This window comes from Aquarana catesbeiana, linkage group LG10 (assembly GCF_042186555.1).
Source record: "Aquarana catesbeiana isolate 2022-GZ linkage group LG10, ASM4218655v1, whole genome shotgun sequence".
Taxonomy (NCBI): Eukaryota; Metazoa; Chordata; class Amphibia; order Anura; family Ranidae; genus Aquarana; species Aquarana catesbeiana.
The window spans coordinates 224,462,817-224,478,422 of NC_133333.1; the positions used below are offsets into that span (position 1 = coordinate 224,462,817).

Sequence of the window (15,606 nt, forward strand, 5' to 3'; positions counted from 1 at the left end):
ATACTGCAACTATCTGATACAATTATAGTAGTAAAAAAAAACACATTAATTGTGTGTTTTTTTTTTCCCAGCCTACAAGGAAAAAACAGAGCAGGATTTTTACTAAGATAGTATCCCAAACAAAATCCTTATGTGTCTTTAATAAATGTTTAGGTTGGAAAATGAGTTTTTATTGTTATATATTTTATTAACTGACACTGCATTGACCTGGGCATCTAGGCCTTCACTGACCTCCGATCACAAAAATTTTAAAGCGGAGTTCCACCCATTTTCTGCACTTTGTATGTATTGCAACTCCTTAGCTCATCCTTTTCAAAATGTCATTTTTTTTCTGCCTGGAAATACCTTTTTTGCTGTGATTTCTTCTTTAATTCTGTCCATTTCCGTCTAGGCGATTACGTCACTAGGCGATTTGCCAGGGCTTCTGGGATAGCGGCGTCATGTATCCCAGGAGTCCTTGTGAATCTCCAACTGACAAAATTTTGCATTATTGGCCTCACAGAGGCATCACCGCGCATGCGCGAGATCGGGAGGTGCATGCTGGGTAGCCAGCTGCACAGAAATCCAGGAAATTAGCACTGGAGGGCTTCAGATGCCCACAGCTAAAATGGAACCTGCCTGCTTCTGAGATCTGTGAGTAACAAACTTTCTAAAGAAAGTAAAAGCGCTAACAATATGACATGTTAGTAATGTTCATGTTCAATTTTGGACTACAGAGCAGTGTTTAAATAAAAAAAATTTGGGGGGGGGACTGGAACTTCGCTTTAAAGTAGTACAGGCAAAACCTTTTTTTTTCCCATTTTGAATAGAGCAAGAGAGGGTTATAACCACTGTCAGATTTTTTTTTTTTTCCGCCATATGTGTCCCATTGCCTAGATTTCCTTCACTTCCTGTCTCATAGCCAAACAGGAAGTGAGAGGAAATCCCTGCAAATTCAGGGAATTCCTTGGCGACCCCCAGGTCACCAGAACTAGTGTCCTCATTGGAGGTTTTCCCCTCTATTACTTTTCTAGGGACAACCCAAAATGTGGGATTTTCTTTTACTTTCATGATAATGATAAACGGGACAAATAGAGAGGGTGAAATGGAGGCACAATCAGTAATAAAATCCGACAAGCATTCTAATCCCTCTGTGCTTTATACAAATCAAAAAAAAAAGTTTTGCCTTTAGTTATACTTTATACACTGAAATAAAATTTTCGTAGGTGAGTTGTGTTTGCTGGGTTTACTTGAATACAAAGTGTTCAAATTTGAATTTACTGCTCTAATAATATTTCCCACTTATAACTTTTTGGCCCTCATTTAATGTAATCCCTTTCACACTGATCAGTTTTTGATGTGCTTTTGATGCCTTCCTATTGACTTTCAATGGAAAATGCTTTTGAAAGACTACATTAAAGATCAAGCATGCAGGACTTTTCAAAGCGCAGCACACCTGCAGTGTGAAGAGTTCCATAGGATTTAAAGAGATATGTTTTTCAAGCATTTTTCTTCTGCTTTTTAAACCTCAAAAGCGCATCAAAAACATTTGTGTCTGCTTAGTATTGAATAGCATTTTGAATGCATTCCCCTGTGGTCTGTTATAAGTTTGGGGATTGCTCCTTTCATTAGTATATAATAATTTTTCCCCAATTTTCTTACACTTCACACTAATCCAGGTGAGTGAAGAATTAAGCCACGTGAAACAGAAGTATGCCTTTGTAACTGCTACACTCTCCAGCCTGGAAGGTGAACGGGAGCAGCAGCAGCAGAAGATTAAGATGATGGAACTGGAGCTTATGAAAATGAGCCGCAATTCTAAAGTTCAGAACAGCTGGCAGGAGAAACTGGAACATGAAAAATGCCGAGCGGTGGATGCTGAAAAACTGGTATGAGATCCAAGCTAAGAAGCGACGTGAAACAACACTTTAATGGCCAAATAATTGAACATTACAGCTGCTGTCATAAGATTCCTGACCCCACCTTGCAATCCAATGCCCCATTAACCACTTGCCGACCAGCTTCTGTCATTATACTGCGGCAGGTCGGCTCGTTCCCGCAAATCGCTGTAGCTGTACAGCGACACCTTTTAAGGGCGATAGCAGGCGCGCATGCGCCCGCTGTATGCTGGGGGACCCAATGCACGTGGCCGGCGGCCGCGATGTCCGCCGGCCACCCGCGATCGCGGGCACGAGAGCCATAACCAGGATCTGTCGATGTAAACAGACAGATCCCTGTTCTGACAGGGGAGGAGAGAGATCTGCTGTTCCTGGTGATTAGGAACAGCGCTCTCTCCTCCTCCTCCAGTCAGTCCTATCCCCCCACAGTTAGAAACACACATGAGGGAACACATTTAACCCTCTGATCGCCCCCTAGTGTTAACCCCTTCCCTGCCAGTGATATTTACACAGTAATCAGTGCATTTTTATAGCACTTATCGCTGTATAAATGTCAGTGGTCCCAAAAAAGTGTCAAGTGTCTGATCTGTCCGCCGCAATGTCGCAGTCCCGTTTAAAAATTGCAGATCGCCGCCATCGCTAGTAAAAAAAATAAAAAAAATAATGAAATAAATGCCATAAATCTATCTCCTATTTGTGGACACTATAACTTTTGCACAAACCAATCCATATACGCTTATTGCGATTTTTATTTTTATATATATATATATATATATATATATATATATATATATATATATATATATATATATATATATATATATATATACATTTTATTTATTTATTTTATAACAAAAATATGTAGAAAAATATATCGGCCTAAACCGATAAAGACATTTTTTCTTTTTTACATTTTTTGTTTTTTTTTATGGATATTGGATATTTTTTATAGCAAAAAGTAAAACATATTGTTTTTTTTTTTTCAAAATTGTCGTTCTCTTTTTGTTTTTAGCGCAAAAAAAAAAAACGCAGGTGATCAAATACCACCAAAAGAAAGCTCTATTTGGTTACAGCGTCGAACGACCGCACAATTGGCAGTTATAGCGACGCAGTGCCGTATCGCAAAAAATAGCCTGGTCATTAAGGGGAAAATCCTCCGGTCTGTAAGTGGTTAAACTCTGGAGCCTCTTGTGCTGGGCGCACCTGTACGCTAACTTTGCCTCCCATACTGCAATGCTCTGTGGCTGAGCAATAGAGATAGGCTCGGGCGTGTTCGAGTTCCCACGTGCAACCTATCAAGTCAGCCATTCTCAACTGGGGTTCCATGGAATCCTAGGGTTCCTCCAGAGGTTGCTAGGAGTCCCTTGAGTGGTGGCTGGTTAAACTTTTTTACAGTGTCTGTGTAGTTCTAGAACCAATGCCACTTGGCAGAGCCAAGGAACATGACACCAATAGGTTTTTTAGTTGTCTTCAAAGCAGTAGTAAAAATGCTGGGGGAAAAAAAGTCCTCCTGCAGGCTCATGTTATAATATGCCAGTATGTTTGAATGGCGAGCTGCAATGATGTTACTCCCGCGCATGGGAGCCACAATCGCAGCACAGTACTCTCAGTGGACGGCATACTCCAGTGTGCCATCCATTTATGCCCTGTACACACGGTTGGACTTTCCGACGGAATATGTGCGATCGGAACTTGTTGTCAGAAATTCCGACCGTGTGTGGGCTCCCATCGGAATTTCGGAGTTTGAGAGCATGCTATAAAATTTTCCGACAACAAAATCCAAACCTTTAAATTCCGATCGTGTGTAGACAAATCCAATGGACAAAGTGCCACGCATGCTCAGAATAAATTAAGAGATGAAAGCTATTGGCTATTGCCCTGTTTATAGTCCTGACATACGTGTTTTACGTCAACGCGCTCAGAACGATCGGATTTTCTGACAACTTTGTGTGACCGTGTGTATGCAAGACAAGTTTGAGCCAACATCCATCGGAAAAAATCCATGGATTTTGTTGTCGGAATGTCCGATCAATGTCCGACTGTGTGTACGGGGCATTAGAGTACAGTGCGCATGCACCGGTGATGTCACCGGCTGCTACACATTGGAGTATCTTCTAAACAGTGCACTTTTTAGGAGAAGTTCACTGTACCTAGGTAAGCCTTATTATAGGCTTACCTGTAGGTACAAGATAAAATGCAGAGTTTACTACCACTTTAACGGTGGCATTCTTACCACCACTGTAAGGGCTACATTCTTCCTACTGACTACCAACATCAGGGGCATTTCTCACATTGAACCCCCAATTAACTGGTTTTAGTAAGGGTTCTCCAAGACCTGTAAATTATTTAAGGGGTTCCTCTGAGGTAAAAACATTGAGAAAGGCTGTATCAAGCACTTTTACATTGGAGGGGTATCCTGCTTAGCCCTATGGGAATAACTTTATGCAGTAACTCAGTATTTGTGTAGAGCAGGGGTCCCCAAACTTTCTAAATTAAGGGCCAGTTTACTTTCTTCAGACTTTAGGGGGGCGGACTATGGCCATTGAGAGTAAAAATTGTCCTGGCATCAGTGGGAGTAAACAACGCTTCTTTGGTATTAGGAAGAGAATTAGCACCCTGTCATTGGAAGGAATAGTGCCCCATTGTTGGTGTCAATTGGAGGAATTGTACCCCATCATTGGTGTCAGTGGGAGGAATAGTGCACCATCATTGGTGTCAATGGCCGTAATAGTGCTCCATCATTGGTATCAGTGGGAGGAATAGTGACCCATCGTTGGTGTCAGTGGGCGGAATAGTGCTCCATCATTGGTGTCAGTGGGTGAAATAGTGCCCCATCATTGCTGTCAGTGGGCGAATTAGTGTGCCCCATCATTGGTGGCAGTGGGAGGAATAGTTCCCCATTATTTGGGTCTGTGAAAGGAATAGTGCCCCATCATTGGTGTCGGTGGGCGGAATAGTGCCCCATCATTGGTGTCGGTGGGCGGAATAGTGCCCCATCATTGGTGTCAGTGGGCGGAATAGTGCCCCATCATTGGTGTCAATGGGCAGAATAGTGCTCCATCGTTGGTGTCAGTGGGTGGAATAGTGCCCCATCATTGCTGTCAGTGGGCGAATTAGTGTGCCCCATCATTGGTGGCAGTGGGCAGAATAGTGCTCCATCGTTGGTGTCAGTGGGTGGAATAGTGCCCCATCATTGCTGTCAGTGGGCGAATTAGTGTGCCCCATCATTGGTGGCAGTGGGAGGAATAGTTCCCCATTGTTGGGGTCTGTGAAAGGAATAGTGCCCCATCATTGGTGTCAGTGGGAGGAATAGTGCCCATTGTTGGTGTCAGTGGGAGGAATAGTGCCTATTGTTGGTGTCAGTGGGAGGAATAGTGCCTATTGTTGGTGTCAGTGGGAGGAAGAGTGCCCATTGTTGGTGTCAGTGGGAGGAATAGTGCCCCATCACTGGTGTCAGGGGAAAAGTGCCCCAAGGGCCAGATAAAGGCAAGCAAAGGGTCACAGTTTTGGAGGTCCCTGGTGTAGGGTATTTGAGGGGATTCCAAGGTGGCAGGAGGTGGTTTAAGGTAAGAATAGATATCTTACTGTGTCTGCTTTACAATACACATGAACATTGGTTTGTGTAACTAGTGTAAAGGGAAATTAAACCCCAAATTAAGCATTTTGCTGACCCCCTTATCTAGCACAACACGGCTCACAGCAGCCTCAATTCCCAGTGTATGCAGGAAAGCCTGGAGGCTTTTTTTTAAAACTAAGGTCCACCCATATAACACCAATGCCAAAGAAAAATACCGTACTTAAAGAATTATATCACTGATTTTTTTTTTACATAATAAACCTATAGCCTGACCACCCAGAAGCAGAAATTCTAGCTTTATTAGCCAGACAGGTGGATATTCCTTAGGTGGTTAAATACAGGTAATGAGTATTATTTTCTTTTTTAACAATCTACCTCCATGTATTAATTATTATTAATTATGTTATAGCACAAGTAGGAATGTGCTGCGGAATGTCCATGGCTGCATTCCAGGAGACTTAGAAGCGACTCGATTCATCTCGCTCAGACTCTGAGATCAGCAGGGCGCACATGATCAAGCCCCAGCATGCTTTGCCCAGCAGGAGCAGACAATATTTTAAACCAGGCAAATCTAAAACCATATTTTTGTACTAGTTATGATCTTTAAAAATCAAGGATTTTGGAGATTTGGAGGCGGCTGAGGGTAATAGAAGGCACTTTTTGAGTTAAAGTGATACTAAAGTCTCGTGTTTTTTTTTTTTTTTTTTTGTTAACTACTTCTGGACCACCCACCGTACATATACTGCAGCAGGGCGGCCCCGGCTGCACAAAACAACGTACCTGTACGTCGTTTGCACTTTCTGGTCTGGGGCGGGCGTGCGCTGCTGGTGACCCGCTCTCGCTGTGACTGGACAGAGCAGGAGCCAATCAGTGGGTCCAGCGGCTGCAATGGCCGCCGGCCACCCTCGATCGTTCGGGGAAATGACAGAACGACGCTCTGCCTATGTAAACAAGGCAGACCGTCATTCTGGCACAGAGGAAGAGAGGGATCTGTGATTCTTACTAATCAGGAACACAGATTTCTCTTTGTGGAGTATCAGCATCCCCCACACAGTTAGAAAGCACACATAGGGAATATATTTAACCTTTTGATTGCCTCTGATGTTAACCCCTTTCCTTCCAGTGTCATTTATACAATGTCAGTGCATTTTTGTAGCGCTGATCACTGTATTGGTATCACTGGTCCCCAAACAGTGTCACTTAGTGTCAAACTTGTCCGCCGCAATGTCGCAGTTCCGCTAAAAATTGCTGATCGCCGCCATTGCTTGTAATATTAAAATAAAAAGTCCCTAAATCTATCCCGTAGTTTGTAGACGCGATAACTTTTGATCAAACCAATCAATATACGCTGATTGGGAATTTTTTTTACCAAAAATATGTAGCAGAATACAAATTGGTCTAAATTGATAAGGAAATCTGATTTTAAAAATATATATTTTTGTTGGATGTGTTTTATAGCAGAAAGTAAAAAATATTGTTTAATTTTTGCTCTTTTTTGTTTATAGCGCAAAAAATAAACCAAGGTGATCAAATACCACCAAAAGAAAGCTCGATTTGTGGGAAAAAAAGGACATCAATTTTATTTGGGTACAGCGTCGCACGACCGCGCAATTGTCAGTTAAAGTAACACAGTCCAGTATCGTAAAAAATGGCCTGGTCATTAAGGGTAAATCCTTCCGGGGCTGAAGTGGTTAAAAATAACAAACCTGTTATACTTGCCTGCTCTGTGCAGTGGTTTTGCACAGAGCAGCCCCAATCCTCCTCTTCTCGGGTTCCTCTTTGGTGCCCCTGGCCCCTACTTCCTGTTGAGTGCCCCCAAAGCAAGTAGCTTGCTATGGGGACACCCAAGCCAAGCCACAGCTCCCTGTGTCCATTCAGACACGGAGCCGTGGCCCAGCCCCACCCCCTTTCTCGCCTCATTGGCTCACTTTGACTTTTGACTTGCTGCTCTCTCAGCCAATGCGGAGGGAGTCCTGGACAACCGGTTCTCTCGTGCAACATCGCTGGATCTATGTGGACCTCAGGTAAGTATTATAGGGCGTACACACGGTCGGACTTTGTTCGGACATTCCGACAACAAAATCCATGGATTTTTTCCGACGGATGTTGGCTCAAACTTGTCTTGCATACACACGGTCACACAAAGTTGTCGGAAAATTCGATCGTTCTGAACGCGGTGACGTAAAACACGTACGTCGGGACTATAAACGGGGCAGTGGCCAATAGCTTTCATCTCTTTATTTATTCTGAGCATGCGTGGCACTTTGTCCGTCGGATTTGTGTACACACGATCGGAATTTCCGACAACGGATTTTGTTGTCGGAAAATTTTATCTCCTGCTCTCCAACTTTGTGTGTCGGAAAATCCGATGGAAAATGTCCGATGGAGCCTACACACGGTCGGAATTTCCGACAACAAGGTCCTATCACACATTTTCCATCGGAAAATCCGACCGTGTGTACAGGGCATTAGGGTGGTTGCTACACACAAAAGATTTTTTTTATCTTAATGCATAGAATGCATTAGGATAAAAAAAACCTGCCTTTACAACCCTTTTAAAAATACATACTTGAATAGAATTTTCTTTTTTTTTTTTTAACCCAAAGTTTAGTGTCACTTTAATATGTTTTAGCTTACCAGCCCTTAGATGCGGTAGCTGCATCATTTTTCTTCCTTTTTTATGTCTTTTTCCCCCTGTATTTTTACCCGAAGATTTAACTCCCTGACCTAGGGTGACAACACTCATTGTACTAAGAGCAGCGCTGTTACCTTAAGCTGCACTCCTGATTTCCTCTTTTTTTTTCCCCATCTCCATTACATAAAGGGGTGTTGATTTTGTAGTTCACAGAAGAGATCTTGGAAATCTAATAATGTTGCCTGAGATTTCAGATCAGTACACAGGAAATTACAAGGACACAAGGTTTCTAACAGGATCAATGGGTATTTTTCTGTAAAAAAAAAAAAAAAAAAAAATTGCAGCCAGCCCATCTATAGATAGACTTTTTTTTTTTCTTGGATTTAGATACACTTTAAACCTTGTACATGAGAACAAATGCCTGCTCCACCCTCCCTGACTTATGGCTCTCGTGTGAACAGCAGCCAAGAGCAACAAGGCTATGCGGCATGGACAAGTGTTATTAATATTTTTCAATATCTCCATCTGTCACCATATGGCCAAGACATAATAGACCGGATGGCACTGTTGACAGAAAAACATAACCGCATGTACCAGTAACTGCTGTATTATGTACACTATGCTATACATTACTTTCTCAGACTGCTGAGCTCTGTACACTGTATTTAGACCACAAGGATTCTTCAGGCGTTAATCGGTATTTCATCCTAGTTAACAAACATCATATTTTTTATAGTGTATACTGTACATATATAATAGGATTGCAATTATGACCAAACAAAATTCCAAATAAGTTGGTAGATAATACAGTTAACATACTGTATATGTATATAAAAAAAAAAAATAATATATATATATAATTATATAAACATTACAGTGAGGGAAAAGTACCTACCCTGCTGATTTTGTACGTTTGCCCATTGACAAAGAAATGATCAGTCTATAATTTTAATGGTAGGTTTGTTTTAAGTGAGAGACAAAAGAACAACAAAAATATCCAGAGAAACGCATTTCAAAAAAGTTAAAAATTTGATTTGTATTTGATCCCCTATCAATCGGCAAGATTTCTGGCTCCCAGGTGTCTTCTGTACTGGTAACAAGCTGAGATTAGGAGCACTCTCTTAAAGGGAATGCGCCTATTCTCAGCTTGTTACCTGTATAATAGACACCTGTCCACAGAAGCAGTAAATAAGATTCCAATCTCTCCACCATGATCAAGACCAAAAAGCTGTCCAAGGATGTCAGGGACAAGATTGTAGACCTACACAAGGCTGGAATGGGCTACAAGACCATCGCCAAGCAGCTTGGTGAGAGGGTGACAACAGCAGAAGCAAAAAAGAATGTGAGGAAAGGGGACATAGCCTGTTTCAAGGCCTCCCTTTCCCTCATGGGTTGTGGCGGTGGGAATTTCAAGCCCCCCGTTGATTGATTTCAATGGGGGGTTTTGTGATGGGTCAAAAAAGGGTCAGCTGATGGGGATGTTCTGGGGGTTCCTCTAGGATAGGTCATTTAAGGTCACCTGACCCCCCAGAACGTTCCAGAAATTCCCATATTTAAACAGGAGGCTTAGAGGGGTCTTTTCCGGTCGTCAGAGGGATATTTGAAGAGCGCCCCACTGTCCCATGCTACATTACTTCTGCTTTGTAACATGAAACATTTCATCACTTTCACATCTGCAAATAATGTAGTGCCTCCATATTTTTATCAAACCCTTGTATATTATACTATATAGTGTGCATGTGTGTTTGATTCTTCTGTATGTTATCATATTGTGCATTAATACTTTGTTTAATATCATACATTTTGTAGTAGTTTGCTGTATCTCCCTAACACTTTTATCTTCTATAGGTCTTAGATCTGCAGCAACAACTGCGAGCAACGCAGCACCAAATTACACTCTTGGAAACCCAGATAGCAGACAAGCGCGACCTGGAGGAAGAACTGAAAAAGACCAGAGAGAAGGAATCCAAGGTGAAAATGGATTTACAGGAGGAACAACTTAAAAGGTAATAGACATGCCAGTTATGAAAAAACTCCTCCACTTTGATTTGGCCACATGTTCCCTATGAAATTATTGTAAAATATTTTATTGTTCCCTTTTTATTTACGATCACTCACTGGTGAGAACATATCAAATATGCAGAACCTTAGGAAAGATCAGCTTGTGTGTGGCCAGTTTTTCAAAAAATAAAATTATCATATGCAGTTGTGAGAGTAAAGCATTCCTACTTTCACCTGCTGACACTGAAAGGGACGTAAAGACTGCTTGGTTGGGCTTCCACTGGTCTCTACCTTTTTATTCAGGCTTTTGGTTCTCTAAGGCAGTGTTGCTCAACCATGTTTTCAGTCAAGGCACCCTTTAAAAATTATGGACAGTCTCAAGGCACCCCATTCTAAAATGTAAAAGCTATTCTAATAGTTTTTTACATAATGCAGCAACATCCACAAGTCCAAGTAGGACACCTAACATTAGAGGTGATTTATTCTTTCAAAGCATATACTTTTGCAAACTGGTACTGACTAGTATTCCAATGTTTCTCTTCTCCCTCCATTTCTCTCCATCACTCAGCTAATGTGACCCCAATGCTGATGGCGAGGGGAGGCTCAAACAAGGATGCTATGCAGGTGACTGACATCCTACTTATCAACTGATTATGCCAACGGCAGCTAGATGTTTGTAATGGTGCACAATGAAAACCTGTGATTTAGTGTAACCAAAAAGGCAGCCACATGCCGGTTTGTCTACAATTTTTGGGCAATTTTTAGGCATTTTGCCAAGACACCCCTGAAGAAACCTCAAGGCACCCTGGTTCAAAAAGGCTACTCTAAAGAAGCTAGAGCACTTAGAGAAAGGAGACTTGATTCAGGAAGAACACGCTACTTCTAGACAATAAATGGCATTTATTACTAGGTTGTCCAAAAAAAATCTGTTTTCCAGACTGCAAAAACAGACATACATGCATGTATTTTATATGTGTGTATGTATATGTTCACAGCAGATACCCCAGAGCCTTACTGAACCTAGTTGTGTGTTTGCAATAGTTTTCTAGTGCTGTCTGTTTGAGACCATAGATATCTTTACTGTTATCTGGTCCTACTCAGTCCAAGACTCCAATATTCTCTTGGTTCTCTCAAAGGAGCTCACCAGTGTAACTAAAATCCAGTTATGAGTTGCTCGGGAGGAGGAGATGAAACTCACAGGAACAAAAATTCTAATCGGTACACATGCCTTCAGCAGTCAGAAATTGGTGGCTATCATAACTTTTTCATAGCCAGGGATAGTCTTCTAAAATGAGTTATGCTACTTTTCATTCCTTCCTAGGAAAGTCTTGGATGAGAGTTTGGAGGTGTTGCAGCAAGAAATTAAAACCCTTCATGAGAAAGAGATTTCATTGACTGAGAGCAATTGTGCCCTTCAGATTAAACTGCACCAGCATAAGTCAATGCTGCAGCACCTGGATGATGAGAGGAAGTCCGTCACTTCTGAGGTCAGTAAATGTGCTAATACCAATACAAATTCTTTCTCATATATTAAACGGTGAAATTTGGTACAGGGGTCTCCAAACTTTCTAAACAAAGGGCCAGTTTACTGTCCTTCAGACTTTAGGGGGGCTGGACTCTGGCCATCGGGAGTATAGAATGTCCCAGCATCAGTGGAAATAATCAATCCCCCATGATTAGTGTCATTAGAGGAATTGTGCCCCATCATTGGTGTCGTTGGGAGAAATTGTGCTCCATCATTTGTGTCTTTGGGCCTCGTTGGAGTCATTGGGAGGAACTGTGCCCCATCATTGATGTTATTGGGAGGAATTATGCTTCATCATTGGTGTCATTGGGAGGAATTGTGTCCCATCATTGGTGTCATTGGGAGGAATTGTGTCCCATCGTTGGTGTCATTGGGAGGAATTGTGTCCCATTGTTGGTGTCATTGGGAGGAATTGTGTCCCATCATTGGTGTCATTGGGAGCAATTTTGCCCCATCATTGGTGTCATTGGGAGGAATTATGCTCCATCATTGGTGTCATTGGGAGGAATTATGCTCCATCATTGGTGTCATTGGGAGGAATTGTGTCCCATCGTTGGTGTCATTAGGAGGAATTGTGTCCCATCGTTGGTGTCATTGGGAGGAATTGTGTCCCATCATTGGTGTCATTGGGAGGAATTGTGTCCCATCGTTGGTGTCATTGGGAGGAATTGTGTCCCATCATTGGTGTCTTTGGGAGGAATTGTGTCCCATCATTGGTGTCATTGGGAGGAATTTTGCCCCATCATTTGTGTCATTGGGAGGAATTTTGCCCCATCATTTGTGTCATTAGGAGGAACTGTGCCCCATCATTGATGTCTTTGGTAGGAATTGCGCCCCATCTATGGTGTCTTTGGGAGAAACTGTACCCTTCATTTGTGCTCCAAGGGCCAGATAAAAACAAGCAAAGGGCCGCATCTGGCCCCCGGGCCACAGTTTGGAGATCACTGCTCTAGGACATTGAGGGAGCCAAGGGAAATCGAAAAGACCAAGCCCGCACACTGCAAGCTATTATGTCAAAGCTTGATCACATGGATCCCTGCGATCAAGCCAGTTTGGTGAAACCCGTTAAGGAGGAGCAGACTCGGGTGGGGACCATGTTGGTGTGCAGCTGTACTATTTTTTTTTTTTTCAATGCTTTATTATTGTCACAAGGTAACAATACAGAGAATGCATAGCATATACATCAGAGGTGACAGCATGTCCATCCAAGGGTTCATCGAGAGGGAGCCACATTACAACATTTTCAAGGTGCGATTCAACACAATGCTCATCAAAGCAGTGACCAACTAGTATATGCAAAATTACCCCTAGGGACTAAGCGGTCCGTCGTCTCTGTACCCAGTTTTTTCCAATGAAATTCAAGTAAGCAGAAGAGAGTGAGGAAGGTCGAACGGGGGGGGGGGAGTGGGGGAGAGAAAGGAGAGGGAAGAGAGCAGGAAGGGAAAGAGCCAACATCCCATCCATCCCTCTGTCTCCCCTGATGCCGCAGAGCCAGTAAAGCGACCTCCAAATGCCACAGGATGTCAATTCAACCCAACAGGGATGAATACTCCTCTGAGAAAGTAAAGCCACGCCAGTAGAACTTTGAGGAATTTTTCGCAAAGACCTCTCTCAGTAGCCACCTGATCCTCCCATTTCATTTATTTCAGTAACCTTTTTCAACCAAACGGAGATCGACAGTGCTCCTGTCTGCTAACTGAAAAGGCGGCTGTACTATTTGACATACAGTATGAGTAAAGACCTTTTCAGATCGGACAATGATGTGTGGTTCTCTTCATTGTGTAGCAAGGTCTCCAGCCTCCTTCAGTCTAATGAGAACCTCCAGGGCCAGAGATAGCTGACATCCTTCTGTATGTGGTGGGTTGTGAGGCATAGTGGGTGCAAGGTGGATAAAGTTATTTGGCGCCAGACACTTCTTGAATGTAAAAGAGATGTTTATTTCTCTTTCAAACCTTTTGGGGGAAAGAGGGTTAGGGCCAGGACACCCTGGAGTAGTTGCAAGTTCAATTAGCAGACTCTGAGACTTCAATACAAGGACAACCGTGCAGGAAAGGGCCTCCAGAAAGAAATCGCATCTGCATGTGCAGGAATAAAAACAGCAGATAGTGCAGCGCAAAGACCAAATAAAAACAAATGGAGAAACACAATAAAATCCACCACAGTGTAAAATCAATGAGTCCATGAGAGTAGTCCATGTATCATCCTCAAATACGAGCAGGCAACATGCTTGCAGGAAAGTGATTCAGGAAGCCCACCACCAAGGTATAAAATGACCTCTCACCTGATGGTGTGGACCCTTTAATTACAGAGGGTCAAAAAGCGCCTTTTCATGTAACCAAGTGGTGTACAGCATACATAGGCATCCATCAGGGACCCGGTACAGGACACTCCGATATGGCCGTATATAGAATAAAAAATGGCAGAAAGATAGTGCTCTCCGTATATATAGCTCTTTATTAAATGTTTAAAATAGTAACACTCACATGTAGAGCACTCGATTAGTGCAAGTAAACAAACAGAAGCGGTGAGAGGCTTCCGTACAGCAGTACGGATGCGCAGTAGCCGCGGATGACATCACGGCGTATCCTCGTTCTGGACGCGTTGCGTCCCAGTGGGCGGGGACTTCATCAGCAGATGAGGATACGACGTGGGCACCCACACTTTATACCAGGTGGGTAACCATGACAATGGTAAACAAGGCATGATCAACCTCACGCGTACCCGGAAGTCAATCCGGACATGACCCCTTGGTGTTAAATATGCGATAAACGGAAGTATCTGATCCAACACATATAAAACAAACCAAAAAGGGTGATAAAATAAAACTAATAATATAAAAAATGCATCAATCCTGAAAAGGAAATGTGCAGGAGAACTAAAAAACGTTTAAAAATATATTGCAATAATTTCAAAATGATTTTTAAAATTTATGTGAGTCATCCGCGGCCACTGTCATCCCACAAATACAGTACCATTAACAATCAGATATAAACCAATTAACGATCAGGTATGAAACAATTAGTATCGAAATCCACGTTTAACCCTTCAGGGCAAAGAACCCTGGTTTCAAAAATCCAATACGATTCTCTTTTACTCAATTGCCTTATAAAGTTACCTCCCCTCCAGTGCTTAGTAACCCTTTCTATACCCCAGAATCTCAAACTTTTTGGATTCTGATGGTGGTGAAGTTTAAAGTGTCTAGACTGAGACATTGTGGGTTTTTAGGCCTTTTTTAATATTGTTAACATGCTCAGCAAGCCTCACGTGTAGGGGTCTCGATGTTCTACCAATATACTGGAGCCCGCACCCGCACTCCAGCATATACACGACCCCTACCATGTCACAGGTAATTAACTGTTTGATCTCATATTCCTTATTGGTGGCAGATGCCAAAAACTTTTTCCTTTTCTTTATATTCCCCTTAGCATGCTTGCACGGGATGCATTTGCCACATGCGTAGAAACCACCCAAAAAGGAGAACAGCCTGTCAGAAGTGGGGACAGGGGGGTTCAAAACACTAGGGGCCAAACGGTCCCTTCTTATAAATAAACTGGGGACGGTCCGGTAGAACAGGGCCTAGGATTTTATCCTGTTTTAAGATGGGCCAGTTCTTAAGTACTACTTTCTCAAAAGTACGATATTGCACATTATAATCAAGCACCATCTTAAAGTTATGATTGTCCCCTACAGTATCCCTAACAGTATCAGAGACCAGTGTACTTCTGTCTAAACTTTTGACTCTGGTGATCTCCTCCTCTAACCTAGAACGATCATACCCTTTTTGTTCAAACCTTGAAGTCAAAATTTGTGACTGTGCAATAAAGTCCATATCAGAGGTACAATTCCTATGCAACCTGATATACTGACCCCTGGGGATGTTACATAACCATGAATGATGATGACAACTCCCCAGGGGAATGTATGTATGTATGTATGTATGTGCAGGAATGCTGTCTCCTATGGCAGTCTTTAACAGTTCCTAACACAAAGC

At 42.5% G+C, this 15,606-nt stretch overlaps 1 protein-coding gene across 4 annotated transcripts in view; it reads left to right on the forward strand.

Moving 5' to 3' along the window:
• Positions 1-15,606, forward strand: part of CCDC30 (coiled-coil domain containing 30) — a 103,346-nt gene that overhangs the window by 70,031 nt on the left and 17,709 nt on the right. For all 4 annotated transcript variants that reach the window (XM_073603365.1, XM_073603366.1, XM_073603367.1 and 1 more), the window contains 3 exons: positions 1,659-1,868; positions 9,938-10,095; positions 11,412-11,577. In XM_073603365.1, coding sequence (XP_073459466.1) covers positions 1,659-1,868; positions 9,938-10,095; positions 11,412-11,577 — 534 coding nt within the window. The remainder of the gene's footprint in view (positions 1-1,658; positions 1,869-9,937; positions 10,096-11,411; positions 11,578-15,606) is intronic.